The sequence below is a fragment of the Pongo abelii genome, chromosome 21 (assembly GCF_028885655.2).
Source record: "Pongo abelii isolate AG06213 chromosome 21, NHGRI_mPonAbe1-v2.0_pri, whole genome shotgun sequence".
Lineage (NCBI taxonomy): Eukaryota > Metazoa > Chordata > Mammalia > Primates > Hominidae > Pongo > Pongo abelii.
The window spans coordinates 61,712,697-61,726,629 of NC_072006.2; the positions used below are offsets into that span (position 1 = coordinate 61,712,697).

The 13,933-nt window shown below is 47.1% G+C and overlaps 1 protein-coding gene across 1 annotated transcript; it reads left to right on the forward strand.

Moving 5' to 3' along the window:
* Nucleotides 1-12,792: 12,792 nt before the first annotated feature.
* On the forward strand, nucleotides 12,793-12,942 carry LOC112130356 (putative ribosomal protein eL39-like 5). The gene has a single exon (XM_024239123.1). The coding sequence runs from the start codon at nucleotides 12,793-12,795 to the stop codon at nucleotides 12,940-12,942; it is 150 nt and encodes a 49-aa protein (XP_024094891.1).
* Nucleotides 12,943-13,933: the final 991 nt, after the last annotated feature.

A 13,933-nucleotide genomic window follows, 5' to 3' on the forward strand; every position in this document is an offset into this window, starting at 1 on the left:
TGAAAGTGGAGATGGAGTCTGTGGCAGCTTGGGTCTCAGAACCCCCTAGAATGAGATTGGAGGTGTTGTGTGTGTGGGAGATAAACATTTGGTGTGTCGGGGCATGGAGGACTTGGGGTTGTTTGCTGCTGCAGCAAAACAGAGCCTGATACAAGTCCTGTGTTTTAAGGTAGCACTTGAGCAGAAACCTAACGGAAGTGAGGGCCAAAAAGCCATGGGGCTGGGGTGGAGAAGGTGTCACGGGGCTGGGGTGGGGAGGGCGTCACAGGGCTGGGGTGGGGAAGGTGTCACGGGGCTGGGGTGGGGAGGGCGTCACAGGGCTGGTGTGGGGAGGGCGTCACAGGCAGCGGGAACAGCAGGTGTGCAGGCCCTGAGACACAAGTATACCTGGTGTCCTTGAGGACCAGTGAGGAGGCCCGTATGGCTGGAGCTCAAGCACAGGAGATGTCATGAGAGAATCATATGTGTACCGGGGAGAAAGGGACCCGATAAACTCCTTAGGCCATCGTGAGGTTGATTGTAATGATTATTGGTATTAGGGAGGGGAATCTGCAAGCCAACCAGTCCCTCTCTTCCCAGACCTGTTTCCAGTACTGCATTTTATTTTATTATATATATATACACATATATAATATATATGTATATATAAAAATATATGTAAAATATATAAAAATATATATAAAATATATATGTAAAATATATATATATATATAATTTTTTTTTTTTTTTGAGACGGAATCTCACTTTGTCACCCAGGCTGGAGTGCAATGGCGCAATCTTGGCTCACTGCAACCTCTGCCTCCCGGGTTCATGCCATTCTCCTGCCTCAGCCTTCCGAGTAGCTGGGTCTATAGGTGCCCACAACCACGCCCGGCTAATTTTTTGTATTTTTAGTAGAGACAGGGTTTCACCATGTTAGCCAGGATGGTCTTGATCTCCTGACCTTGTGATCTGCCTGCCTCGGCCTCCCAAAGCCAATACTGCATTTTAAAAATAGCAAGGGGAAAATGTAAGAGTCAGTGTGCACCCCCACTACCCCTACAGGCTGGGGCATCCTGGGCAATCCCCCAACCCCAGTGGACCCATGGCTCCAGGGGGCCTTGTCCTCGCTGGCTAGGGAACCCAGCTGGCTTCATGCTTGGCTGCAGGCCTCGTTTGTTTGGGGGCTCAGACAGACTTTCTGAGCCACGTCTGTTTACGAAGGCGACTCTTGCATGTGCCTCCCAGGGCTGCTCCGTTTGTCCAAGCATCTGCTCAGCTGATTTTCTCTATTTATTTCTCCAGTAAACAACCAGGTCAAAGGCAGGGCTCTGTCATAGTTCCACAAGTCCCGCTGCCTGTGCCAAGACATAATAGGATGCAGAGATGGGGGGGTGACCTGAACGCAGCAGAGCGCGACGCTCTGGAATCTCCAAGCCGTGTCTGAGTGCAGGCACCCACGGCACCCAGAGGTGTGGACCAAGCTGGCCATTCTCAGGGGCATCTGCTGCTTTGGCCACCAGCATCTGCTTCCTCTCTTGCTGCTGGTGGCACCCCAGTGACCCCATAAAGGACCACTCTCCACTTTCACAGTCCAGGGGGTTTCAGGGTGGGCCTGGAGCCCTCTGCCCCGCTTGCCTCCTGGAGGAAGTGCATGGCCTAGGCCCAGCCATTAAATGTATTCTCCCCACAGCTGCCCACCTTTTGTGATTGGCTTCATAGTGACCTTGTGACCCAGCTGGGCCAAGCCATGTCATCTCCAAGACTTTTAGGAGAGCCATTGAGAGAAAGGTGGGGGTCTGTCTGCCTGGATCACTGGGATGGCAGGGTGAAGGCCAGAGCTGCTGGCGACCATCCTGGCCACCATGTTGGAAGCCCTCTGGAAAACGCAGACACACAGAAGACGGCGAAGGGCAGGGATGGAAGGACACAGGTTTCTGAAAGTAATAGTTGAGTTCCTGGATCCAGCTCACCCTGAAGTCCCTGAATTTGGAGGATAAGTACTTTGTGCTGGTTTCCTGTCCCCTGCAATCAACGGGGCCTGACTGACTCACATACACACATCAGTTGATAGACGGATAAATGTAAGGAAGTGGGCTGCGGTGGTGGAACAACAGGATGGAACAACAGGATGGAACCTGCGAGAAGGCGAGTGTGTGGCGGAGGGCCAAGCGGTCTGAGAGTCACACATTTCTGGTGGCTTCCTGCCACCCTCGGCAAAGTCCTCACCACGGCAACCGGTCCCTCCCAAGCCTCATCTCCACCTTCTGCCCCTTGTGCCCCCTGTCCTAGCCACACAACTTCTATATTTGTTTTCTGTGCTGTGTAACAAACTGCCCCAGATTTAGCAGCTTAAAACAACACCTGTTTATAAGTTCACGGTTCTGTAGGTCAGAAGTCTAGTGCAGTGCGTCTGGGTTCTCTGCTCAGGCTGAAATCACGTATTGCCAGCTGTGCTCTTACCAGGAGCTCGAGTTCTCCTCTGAGCTCATTTCTCTAACTGCAGGATCCAGGTCCTCATGGTTACAGGACGATAGTCCCCATTTCCTCGGTGGCTTTCAGCCAGGGGCAGCTCTCAGCACCTGGAAAGGCCACCTGCTTTCCTTGTCTCGTGGCTTCCTCTATCTTCAGCCAGCAAGGGCCCCTGGAATCCTTTTCGTGCTTCCAAACCCTCTGACCTCTCCTGCGCCAGCCAGAGAGGATCCTCTGCTCTTAAAGGGCCCCTCTGATTAGATTAGGCCCATGAGGATCATCTTCATATCCTAAGATCAACTGACTTGGGACTTACATTTCAACAGCAAACCCTTCGCAGCAGCACCTGGATTACTGTTTGGTTGAATAACCAGAGAATGAGAATCCGGAGCCAGCTCTAGAGTTCTGCCTACCACGGCTGCCTTGGTATTCCTCAAACGCCCCAGTCATGCCACCATGCAGGCCTTGTGCATGCTGTTCTCTCTGCCAAAAAGGTTCTTCCTGCAGCTGGCCACATGGTTCGCACCCTCACTACATCCCTTCTTGTACAAATGTCCAGGTCTCTGTCCAAATGTCCCTTCCTCGAGAAGCCTCCCTTGACCTCCTCACATAAACATCACCCTGCAGCCTCTTTACCTGCTTGATTTTTCTCCCAGAGCTTATGTGATGTTACAAATCTATTTGCTGTCTCCCCACACTGGACCAGAAGCCCTGGGAATAGGGACTTTATTTTGTTCACAGAGTCTGGCACAAATAGGTATTTGCTGACTGAAAGAATGAATGTAGTTCTTCAATTTCTTGGCAGTCTCAGTAGTCACCCTGGGGTCTTTCTCATGTTTATTTGTCAGCCCCAGGCCCCAAGGAGGCAGAGTGAAGCTCAGATGGAGAGCCTAGGCATTGGAACCAGACTGCCTGGCTTCACGTCTTATGGGGCAGCCCTTGACTTCTCAAAGTCTGTTTCTTCCTTTGCAAAATGGGGATCATATGGCCGGGCACGGTGGCTCATGCCTGTAATCCCAGCACTTTGGGAGGCCAAGGCGGATGGATCACGAGGTCAGGAGTTCGAGACCATCCTGGTGAAACCTTGTCTCTACTAAAATACAAAAATTAGCCAGGCGTGGTGGTGGGCTCCTGTAGTCCCAGCTACTCAGGAGGCTGAGGCAGGAGAATTGCTTGAACCCAGGAGGCGGAGGTTGCAGTGAGCTGAGATTGCGCCATTGCACTCCAGCCTGGGCAATAGAGTGAGACTCTGTCTCAGAAAAAAAAAAAAAGGATCATATTAGTATGAACCTCATGAGGTGTCTGCAAGTGCTAAATAACATAATCCAGATAAAGTATCTGGCATCCAAATCAAAGCCATAAGGTGACATTGTGTCATACCCACCAAATGGGCAAAAAGTAAGAAATTATCAGGGCTTGGCAAGAATGGTGTGGTGAAAACTCTTCTACTGGGAATGTGCGTTGGTTCAACTGCCTTAGAGATTCAGTTGGCAAACTCCAATGGAGGTGAAGATGTGTGTATCCTACGTCCTGCCCAGGAGACAAGCACAGGAATCTTCATCACAGCATTGCTGGCAACTGCATCTACCAATCCATATACTGCTTACATCAAGAAGATCTCACAATGCACACTCACAGATGCCACTAGCAACAATACGGCTTCAACCAGTTGACTAGTAGGCACTAGAGCAAGCACTTTACATAAATAATCCCATTTCATCTTTATTCCCATTTTACAGATGAGAAAATGGAGGCTCAGAGAAGGATAAATCACTTCCTCAAGATCAAACAGTTGGGAAGAGGCAAAGTTCTCATTGGCATCTAGGACTATGGGGGAACAGAGGGCGAGAGAAAGGAGAAGAAGGGGAAATGGCAGAGCAAACAAAATGCCAGCATCCACAAACCTCAAAGTGCTCTCCTCTGTAAAAAGCTCAACACCGAGCTCACCATGTGACCCAGCAATTCCACGCCTAGGTGTCTACCCAGGAGAAATAAAAACATGTATCCACACTGCAACTTGTACCTGAATGTCCATAGTAGCATTATTTATAATAACCAAAAACTGGAAACAACCCGTGTCCAGCAACTGATGAACAGATGAACTACATGTGGTCTCTCCATGCAGTGGAATAGCATTTGACCATAACAAGGAATGAAACACAGATCTATGCTACGTGGCAGCATCTTGAAAACACTACACTCAGTGAGAGAAGTCAATCACAAAAGGCCACATACTGTATGACTCCATTTATGTGAAATGTCCGGAACAGACACATTCACAGACAGAAAGTAGATGAGTGGCTTCCAAGGGCTGGGGGAAGGGAGAATGAGGCGAGACTAATAATAAGTACAGAGTTTCTTTTGGGGGAGACAAAATGTTCCAAAATTAGATTGTGAGGATGATTGCACAACTTTTTCAATATACCAAAAACCATTGAATTGTATACTTTAAAAGAATGAATTTTATGATGTGTGAATTAGATCTCAATAAAGATGATTTTTAAATGCTTTCTGAGGGGCCGGGAGCAGTGGCTCATGCCTGTAATCCCAGCACTTTGGGAGGGTGAGGTGGGTGGGTCACCTGAGGCCAGAAGTTCAAGACCAGCCTGGCCAACATGGTGAAACCCTGTCTCTACCAAAAATACAAAAAATAGCCAGGTGTGGTGGCGCACGTTTGTATTCCCAGCTACTCGGGAGGCTCAGGTATGAGAATTGCTTGAACCCCGGAGATGGAGGTTACAGTGAGACGAGATCACGCCACTGCACTCCAGCCTGGGGGACAGAGCAACACTCCATCTCAATAAATAAGTAAACAAATGTTTTCTGAGGATCCCTGGTTTTCAGAGTGTTCAGGGAGTTGGTGGGGGTGGGGGACATGTCATGAAAATATAAGTTTAGTGAATGTAGGCTAAGCAAGTCCAGCAACAGTTTTGATACAGGTCTTCTCAGAGACTTTAATTTGTGGATATAACTAGTGATACTCCCAAAAGGAGTATGTACTAATACCAGACAATGCTTATTGAGTATTCGCAGTGTTCTAGTCATCTATTAGCTTATTTATATGTATATTAACTAATTTACTCCTCACATTAGCCCTCTGAGATGGACACTATTATTCCACTTTAGAAATGGAAAAACTGGGGCACAGATAGGTTGAGAATCCGGCCCAAGATCACACAGGTAACAAGAGGCAAAGCCAAGATCTGAACTTAAATAGCCTTTCTCTGGGATTCACGCTAGACTGCTTATGTTGGTATAGTATACAACATTTCCAAAACATGTTTGACCATAGCTTACTCGAATAGGGACAATCTCAAAGCATCTGCCTTCTCTTCATCCTTGAGGTCTGCCTCCTGGATCTAGAAGCATCTCTCACTGAGACAAGTGCAACATCTTCCCCATCTCCTTACCTCCACTCTCCCTCCCCACACTCCACTCTCCTTTTTTAACACACACGACATCCTTCCCTTGCTTCAGACCCTCCGATGGCCTCCCACCACTCTTAGACCAGGATTTCTCAACCTCAGCACTATTAATATCTGGGACTGATGAGTTCTCTGTGGTAGGGGCTGTCTTGTGCTTTGCAGGACGTAGGCAGCTTCCCTGGCCCCTTCCCACTAGATGCCAGGAGCAACTGCCCCCAAATGGGTGGCAACCAAAAATGTCTCCCAATATTGCCAAATGTCCTTTGAGGGGCAAAATCGCCCCCACTGGAATCACTGCCTTCGAACAGAGTCCTGTTTCCTCGCTGTGGCTGATAGACGCCCCCGCCCATCTCTCCAACAACGCTGGCCTGCTCTCTGCCCTTTACGTTCTCCCAGTGAATCTCTCTGCAGGGCCTTTGCATAGCTCCTCGCTCCCTCTGCCTGGAGCTCATCCCCTCAGATCTTCTTCACAGCTAAGGCTTTAGCTCCAAGGTCTTCATCTGAGACAGGTTTCTTCTGCCCTCCTCTCTCCCACCTTCACTGCACTTTCCTGCCCAGTCACCCACTTTCCTGCCACGCAGATTGTTTTTCCCTCTAACACATTGTGATTGAATTTAAATTGTGTATTTTTTTTCCTTTTTTATTTTTCTTTAGAGATGGGGTCTCCTTCTGTCACCCAAGCTGGAATGCAGTGACTTGATCATAGCTCACTGCAGCCTCAACCTCCCAGGCTCCAGTGATCCTCCTGCCTCAGCCTCCCAAGTAGCTAGGACTACTGGCATGAGCCACGATCTCCAGCTAATTTAAAAAAAAAAAATGTTTTGCAGAGATGGGGTCTCAATGTGTTGCCCAGCCTGGTCTCAAACTCCTGGGCTCAAGTGATCTTCCTGCCTCAGCCTCCCAAAACGATGGGATTACAGGCATGAGCCACCGTTCCTGGACTTTTTTTTTTTTTAATCTGCCTTCCCCAGCAATGTGTGTGCAGGAACTTGGTGATGCCAAGCTTGGTTGAATCTCCAGTACTAAGAAGGGCCCTGGGAACCATGAAGGTGCTTAAACCATTTGTTGGATGAATCATAAGCCTGCCAATGTGTAAATCGGGCAGCCCTTCTGGTGTGTGCCTGGGAGTGGAAGAGACAGAGATGTGGAAAGGAAAACACCTTTGGGGTTTCATCACCTTGGGTTTGAACACTGGACATGCCTTCTGGTCCTTTGCAAAAGGGTCTCTTTCTCCCAAAACCAGTTGCCAAGAAGTCTTAAAAAATGGAAAACAAACAATAAAAAAGAAAAAGAAGAAGCGAAGGGAGAGAAGGAAAATTACTTCAGAGTTTTAAAAGTCTCCTTAAATCAGAGCAAGTCTCTGTTTAATGTTGACTGATTTTCAAATAAAGCAGAGATGAGGTTTTGGAGCTGGCTGGAAAACACTTGTGATGGGGTGTCTCTAGGTCAGGGCCTCAGGGTTCCAACCAAGGGGGAGGGTGGAGGAGAGCAATTAGCAGCTCAGCGAGGGTGTGAGGAGGAAAGAAATAAAAAGCAGAGGGGATGAGTCAGGCTGGGCTGTGGCACAAAGCCACCCTGCGTGCTAGCAAGCAGAAAGCGAACCAGGTCGGGGAACCTCCCCTGCAAATCCCCAGGGCGACTCAGTGCAGTAGAGGAAAGCTGCTTTTTCTAAAGCCCTCCTCAGCTTTCTCCATCTGGGTCAGTAGTCTGTGAAGGGATTTTGCAGGCTGCAAGGATTTTGCTCAGCGTGACTTATCCTCCCGGGCTTGGCTGCTACTTCAGTGAATGAGAGGCTGAGATTGAGGCTAGCTCTGAAGTTCTCAACCTGGAAGCCCCAGCCACAGGAGTTCTGGAAGGTTATAATGGAGGTTCTAAATATTTTAAACCTAGGCCGGGCACGGTGGCTCACGCCTGTAATCCCAGCACTTTGGGAGGCCAAGGTGGGCGGATCACCTGAGGTCAGGAGTTCAAGCCCAGACTGGCCAACATGGCGAAACCCCATCTCTACTAAAAATACAAAAATTAGCTGGGCGTGGTGGTGGATACCTGTAATCTCAGCTACTCAGGAAGCTGAGGCAGGAGAATCACTTGAGCCTGGGAGGTGGAGGTTGCAGTGAGCCGGAGATCACACCACTGCACTCCAGCCTGGGTGACAGAGCAGGACTCTGCCTAAAAATAAAAAATAAATATTTCAAACCACCTATGAAATATTTTTATGAAAAAAAATCAAACCAGAAACAGTTAAGCCTCCAAATTCAACTCTCAATTTATAAGAAATACCTGAAACAGAAAAACATAGTAAATGATATCACAGGGATGCAATCCCCAAACTCCTAATTGCGCAAAACTCTCTGGGACTAATGACTCAGTTTCTTCAACAAGTAAATTTCAAGGAAAGAAAAGTGGAGAAGAACCTATAGAATTTAGGAGACTTAAGAGTCATATCAACCAACAGCCATGTGTGGATGGACCTTATTCGCATCTTGATGAAAACAAACTAAACAAACATAACAAATGCTGCATGGTCTCGCTTATATGTGAAATCTAAAAAAGCCAAACTCATAGAAGTGGAGGCAGCATGGTGAGCAACAGAGGGGGGCTAGGGGACTGGGGAGATAGGGGTCAAAAGATATAAAATTCCAGTTAGACAGGCTGAATAAGTCAAGAGATCTACTGTACAACATGGTGCCTACAGTTCATGACAAGGTATTGTATTCTTGAAAATCGCTGAGAGTAGATTTTAGGACTACCTGTGTGTGTTCTCACCACAAAAAATGATAAGTATGTGAGCTAATGTGTATGTTCACTAGCATGATTTAGCTAATCCAGCTAAATATGGATACAGATTTCAAAACAACATGTCGTATAGGATAGATATATACAATTTTTATTTGTCAATTAAAATAGATAACTTTTTTAAATGAGAAGAAAACAATTGCTGAAACAATTGGGGCAATTTCAACAGATAGAATACTTGGTGATATTAAAGAATGATTGTTAACATACATTTTAGTATGATAATGGAATTATAATGTGTTTAAGAGTCCTTTTTTTTAGAAACATGCTGAAACACTTATTAATAAAATAATATGATTCTTGGGATTGGTTTCAAAATAATCTGGTGTGAGGGTAGGGAAGGGGGGGGATGTGGGTGAAAAAATGTCGGCCATGGGTTGACAGTCATGGAAGCTGGTGTTGGGTCCACGGTAGTGCATGACAGCACTCTCTAAAAATAAGCGAACATCCTGCTTTTGTTAATAAGATGACCCATAGGCTTGCAAATATTTTGGTGATCTTCTTAACTTTAGATTTCATTTTATTCACACCAGGATATGATCTGCTTTATATCACACATCCTGGTACATGATCACTGGCTACAAAAACAAGCAAACTAATTCATCAATACTAAGTTACCTTGACTTTGAGGCAATATCGTATAGCGGCTTAGATCAAAGAAACCCTTCCTGTCAGCACCTTGTCACTTGCATCTCTATGAAACCCAGCAATTTTTATACTTCTCAGTACTCAACTTTCTCTGCTGTAAAATGGGAGGGGGTAAATGAGATTTTATGCGTGAAGCACTGGGCCCAGTGTCTGACCGTCAGCGAACCTCAGTTCCTATCATTACCAGAAGCAGCAATACCAGTCTGCAGAGTGAGGTCTTACTCTAGACAAGTCGTTAATTTGGGCATGAATAGAAAAATGCCTGGGATAAAATACAAGGAATAGGTAACAGAGGTAACCCCATGAGGAGTCATTCATTCAATCATTCCATGTGCCACGTGGAGCTGTGGGCACATGGTAATCAGGAGTCAAGACACAGGGGTGTAGCCCAGGGAGATGTTCAGAAGGCGATCTGAAGGCTGCAGGAGAGTTAGCCAGGTTGGATTTGGGAGGGGAAGGGAGGGGAGTAGGGAAAGAAAAAGGACAAGGGGTCCCAAGCTGCTAAGGGAAAGGCAAATGCAAAGGCCTTAGAGCAGGAAGGAACAATTCCAGGATCCAAAGGTTGCAGCGAGAAGAGCAGACCAGACCAGAAGCAGTGGCTCACATCTGTAATTCGAACACATTGGGAGACTGAGGCAGAAGGATCGCTTGAGCCCACGAGGTCAAGGCTGCAGTGAGCTTTGATGGCGCCACTGCACACTCCAGCTTGGGTGACAGAGGGAGATCCTATCTCAAAAAAAAAAAAAAAGCAGGCCCAAGAAGGTGGAGCCAGTGCAGCTGCAGTGATGGGGAGCGGGGAGGTCTCTTTCTCTTTCACTCACACCTCACACACTTCTGAATTATCTTATGAGAAGCATGTAGCAGTCTTACAATTTTTGCAAGCTAAAAAATGCAAAGGAAAAATGGCTATAAACCCTCAAGAAGTAAAGAAAATATGGCATTTTCTCTACTTCTTGTCTAACAAGAATCTACCATATATTTTTCTTTTTTTCTTTTTTTTTTTTTTTTGAGACAGGGTCTGCTCTGTGGCCCAGGCTGGAGTGCAGTGGCATGAATCTCAGCTCACTCTAACCTCTGCCTCCAGGACTCAAGTGACCCTTCCACCTCAGGCCACCACATCTGCCTAATTTTTGTATTTTTTGTAGAGATGTGGTTTCACCATGTTGCCCAGGCTGGTCTCAAACTCCTAAGTTCAAGTGATCTGCTCGCCTCAGCCTCCCAAAGTGCTGGGATTACAGGCGTGAGCCACCGCGCCCTGCCATTAATCTACAAAATGTTAAAATTCACTTACATTTGCTAGAGAAGCCACGTTGTTTAAACGTAAGAAGTATGCTATCCTCTCCTGTCTGGTTTGTTGAAAGGGCCTCCCCATCCTTGCCTCCCTTCTTTCCCTTTTTTGGATGTGTTAGAGGTGGAATAGATCTTTGCACCTAATTTAAACAATACTCCTTTCCAGCCTGCACAAAGGTTTTGGCCCTCTACTGTGTTTCTGGGACTGAGTCTGAGTTTGGAGGAAACACCAGCTAGTAGGGTTTGCAGGGAAGCTTCCTGGCCCATAGGGAGAACTCAGTATTGAGACTGCCCTGCAGGTTGGCATTTGTCAGTTTCATTTGCAATGTGTTGCTAGGAGCAGAATATGTTTTTCTGGTTCCTGCTCACAGCCTGGGGCTGGGACTGTTGACTTTGATGTGAAGGTGGTGCACACAGCTGCTGGGGGAGGGCCTGCGAGTCCTGCCGTGGAGCAGGATACCTGCAGGGCACAGGCAGAGCCTAGCTGCTGGAGGGTGAGCTGCCCCTCCTGCTTTTGTCAGCACAGTGGGAACCCCAGCCAAGCCCTTTCAAGTCGCACCTTGCGGTTTCTCCTCTCAGGAATGCCAGGTTTATTACGGGTTTGTTCACTTCACTTCACTGTTTTGATCCTCACCTTGTGCCCCCACCCAGCTCAGGACCTTTCATTCTGTGTCAGATCTAGCAAGGCTACTGGCTTCTGGTTGAGTCTAATGCTAAGTGATACCAAAGGCTCTGTCCTCAGGGGACAGGGAAAAGTGGACAGAAATGTTTCTAGTCCCAGGGGAGAGGCACCTTCCAGCAGACAAGCCTTGACGGTGTCATTGACCTCCTGGCCTGCAAGAGCCTTTCATTTGTTTGTTCCTCTTTGAGGATGATGCATGAGAACCCACCTGCCGCACACCCTCATTTGAAAGATGAGAAAACTAAGACCACCACCAAAGAAGCCCCCAGAGAACGATGACACACTCCAGGCCAGACCCCCACAGATGCCTCATATCCAAGTGGTTAAGAGCATGAATTTGGAGTCAAGGTTTGACTCTCAGCTCCGTCACTTACTGGAGGTCCAATCTTGCACAAAAGGGTTAATTTCTCCAAACCTCAGTTTCTTCATGTGTGAATTGGGTATACTATTTTTCACCTCTTAAAGTCATTGATTTATTTTAAGTGCATTTCTTACCCTGCCGACTTAATTATGTAAGAGTTCATCTGGCCAGGTGCAGTGGCTCACGCCCATAATCCCTTTGGGAGGGCGAGGCTTTGGGATGGCGAGGAGGATGGATCACCTGAGGTCAGGAGTTCGAGACCAGCCTGGCCAACATGGTGAAACCCCATCTCTACTAAAAAATACAAAAACCTAGCAGGGTGTGATGGCACTTGCCTGTAATCCCAGCTACTCAGGAGGCTGAGGCAGGAGAATTACTTGAACCCAGGAGGTGGAGATTGCAGTGAACCGAGATTGTGCCACTGCACTCTAGCCTGGGAAACAAGAGCGAAACTCCGTCTCAAAAAAAAAAAAAAAAAAAAGAGTTCACCTGATTGCCCTTAGTTCTCCCCTCCTTTTAGGCTCTGAGCTCCCTAAAAGGAAGGGGTTTACCTGCCTTGTTCACAGCTGTGTCCTCGGAAATAAACCTTGCCTGGTGCAAGGTAGGCAGTGAGGAAGTATTTGTGATAACAGCAATGTAAAGCCGTCAACACAGTGCTTGGTACATGCAGAACAGCCATCAACACAGGCAACCATCCCTGTGAACAGAGAGAGTGCATTATTTATGATGGGAAACTAGTTTTAGTTGGAAAACTATCAAATTACCAGGAATGGAAAGAACAAAACAGTTCTCCCAAGTAGCTCTTCTGGGGCCAAGCCCCAGCACCCCACCCGTGCAGGACCAGGCCCCCAAAGGCCTTGGAGCCACCTTGTTCCAGGGTCTCGCTCCACTGTCCTCTCCTCCTTCCCAAAGTCAGGACTCCTTTCCTTGGGCTTCAGAATTCCTATCTTCTGCTCTAGAAGGCTTGGAGCAAGTGGGAGAAAGGCACCACTCACCAAGTCTGTGAGGGGATGACATGGTATAGAGGGAGAGGAGCTAGATAAAATACAAGATGCCAGTTAAGTTTGAATTTCACATAAACAATGAAATAACGTTTCTTTCTCTGCCATCGTGGTGCGTGCTTGACTCCACTTCTCGCCATGTCTTCCCACAAGACTTTCGGGATTAAGCAATTCCTGGCCAAGAAACAAAAGCAAAATCGTCCCCAGTGGATTTGGATGAAAACTGGTAATAAAATCAGGTACAACTCCAATAGGAGACATTGGAGAAGAACCAAGCTGGGCCTATAAGGAACTGCACATGAGAGGGCACACATATTTATGCTCTCTGATGGTCACAATCATGTTACCACATCAAGGTGAAAATGTCACCACTCTCTGGAGAGTTGTACATGTTTTATTGAGAATATATTTTTTCTCTCTGGAACTGTTATGAATGCGTTGGTTGGCTGGGTTCAGTAATAAATATGTGAGACCTTCCATTAAAAAAAAAAAAGAACCATTATTATTATTTTTTTTTTTTTGAGAAGGGATCTCCCTGTGTTGCCCAGCCTGGACTAGAGTGGCTATTCATAGGCACAATCTTAGCGCACAGCAGCCTCCAACTCCTGGAGCCTCTAAATCCATCCTCCTGCCTCAGCCTCCCTAGTAGCTGGGACTACAGGTGAGTACCACTGTGCATGGCTACAAAATAACTTTTTAGTAAAAGTATATCCCAAACATTATATGAGACGTAGTTACTCTAAAAAAAAAAAAAAGTATTTGCTGTTTATCTGAAATTCTAATTTAACTGGTTGTCCTGGATTTTCTTTGCTAAATTGGTCTGCCCTACAGAGTGGGAGGGCTGGGATTTTAACCCAGGCCTGCCTGATCTGAGCGGACCTTTCCTGGCTCCTGCAAAATTAGGATGACATATTAGGAACTTCCTGGGGTTCTTAAGGGAATTAGAAGAGGGACCTGAGTGCAAAGGGCTTTGGAGGCATTCAACTGCTATGAAACGTTAGTAAGGACAGGGATTGCGTTCGCCTCAATCACAGCTGAACCCAGTGCCGAGAACTGTTATCCCACACAGTTGGATCTTCATCATTATGTGTTTTAATGAAAAATCGCTGATATTGCTGTCCCTAAATAGCCAACCCCCAAAATAATTAAATCATCTCAAGGGACTCTGGGTCCAAAATCCGCAGCACGCCACACAAGCATCTCTCAGCTCAGCCACGCAGGGCCGATGCCTGAGCGACCCACACTCAGGGAGGCGTCCGCCTCAGGGCCTCACAGGTGG

Coding starts and splice junctions, on each gene's coding strand:
- LOC112130356 (XM_024239123.1), top strand. CDS start 12,793: ATGTCTTCCCACAAGACTTTCGGGATTAAGCAATTCCTGGCCAAGAAA.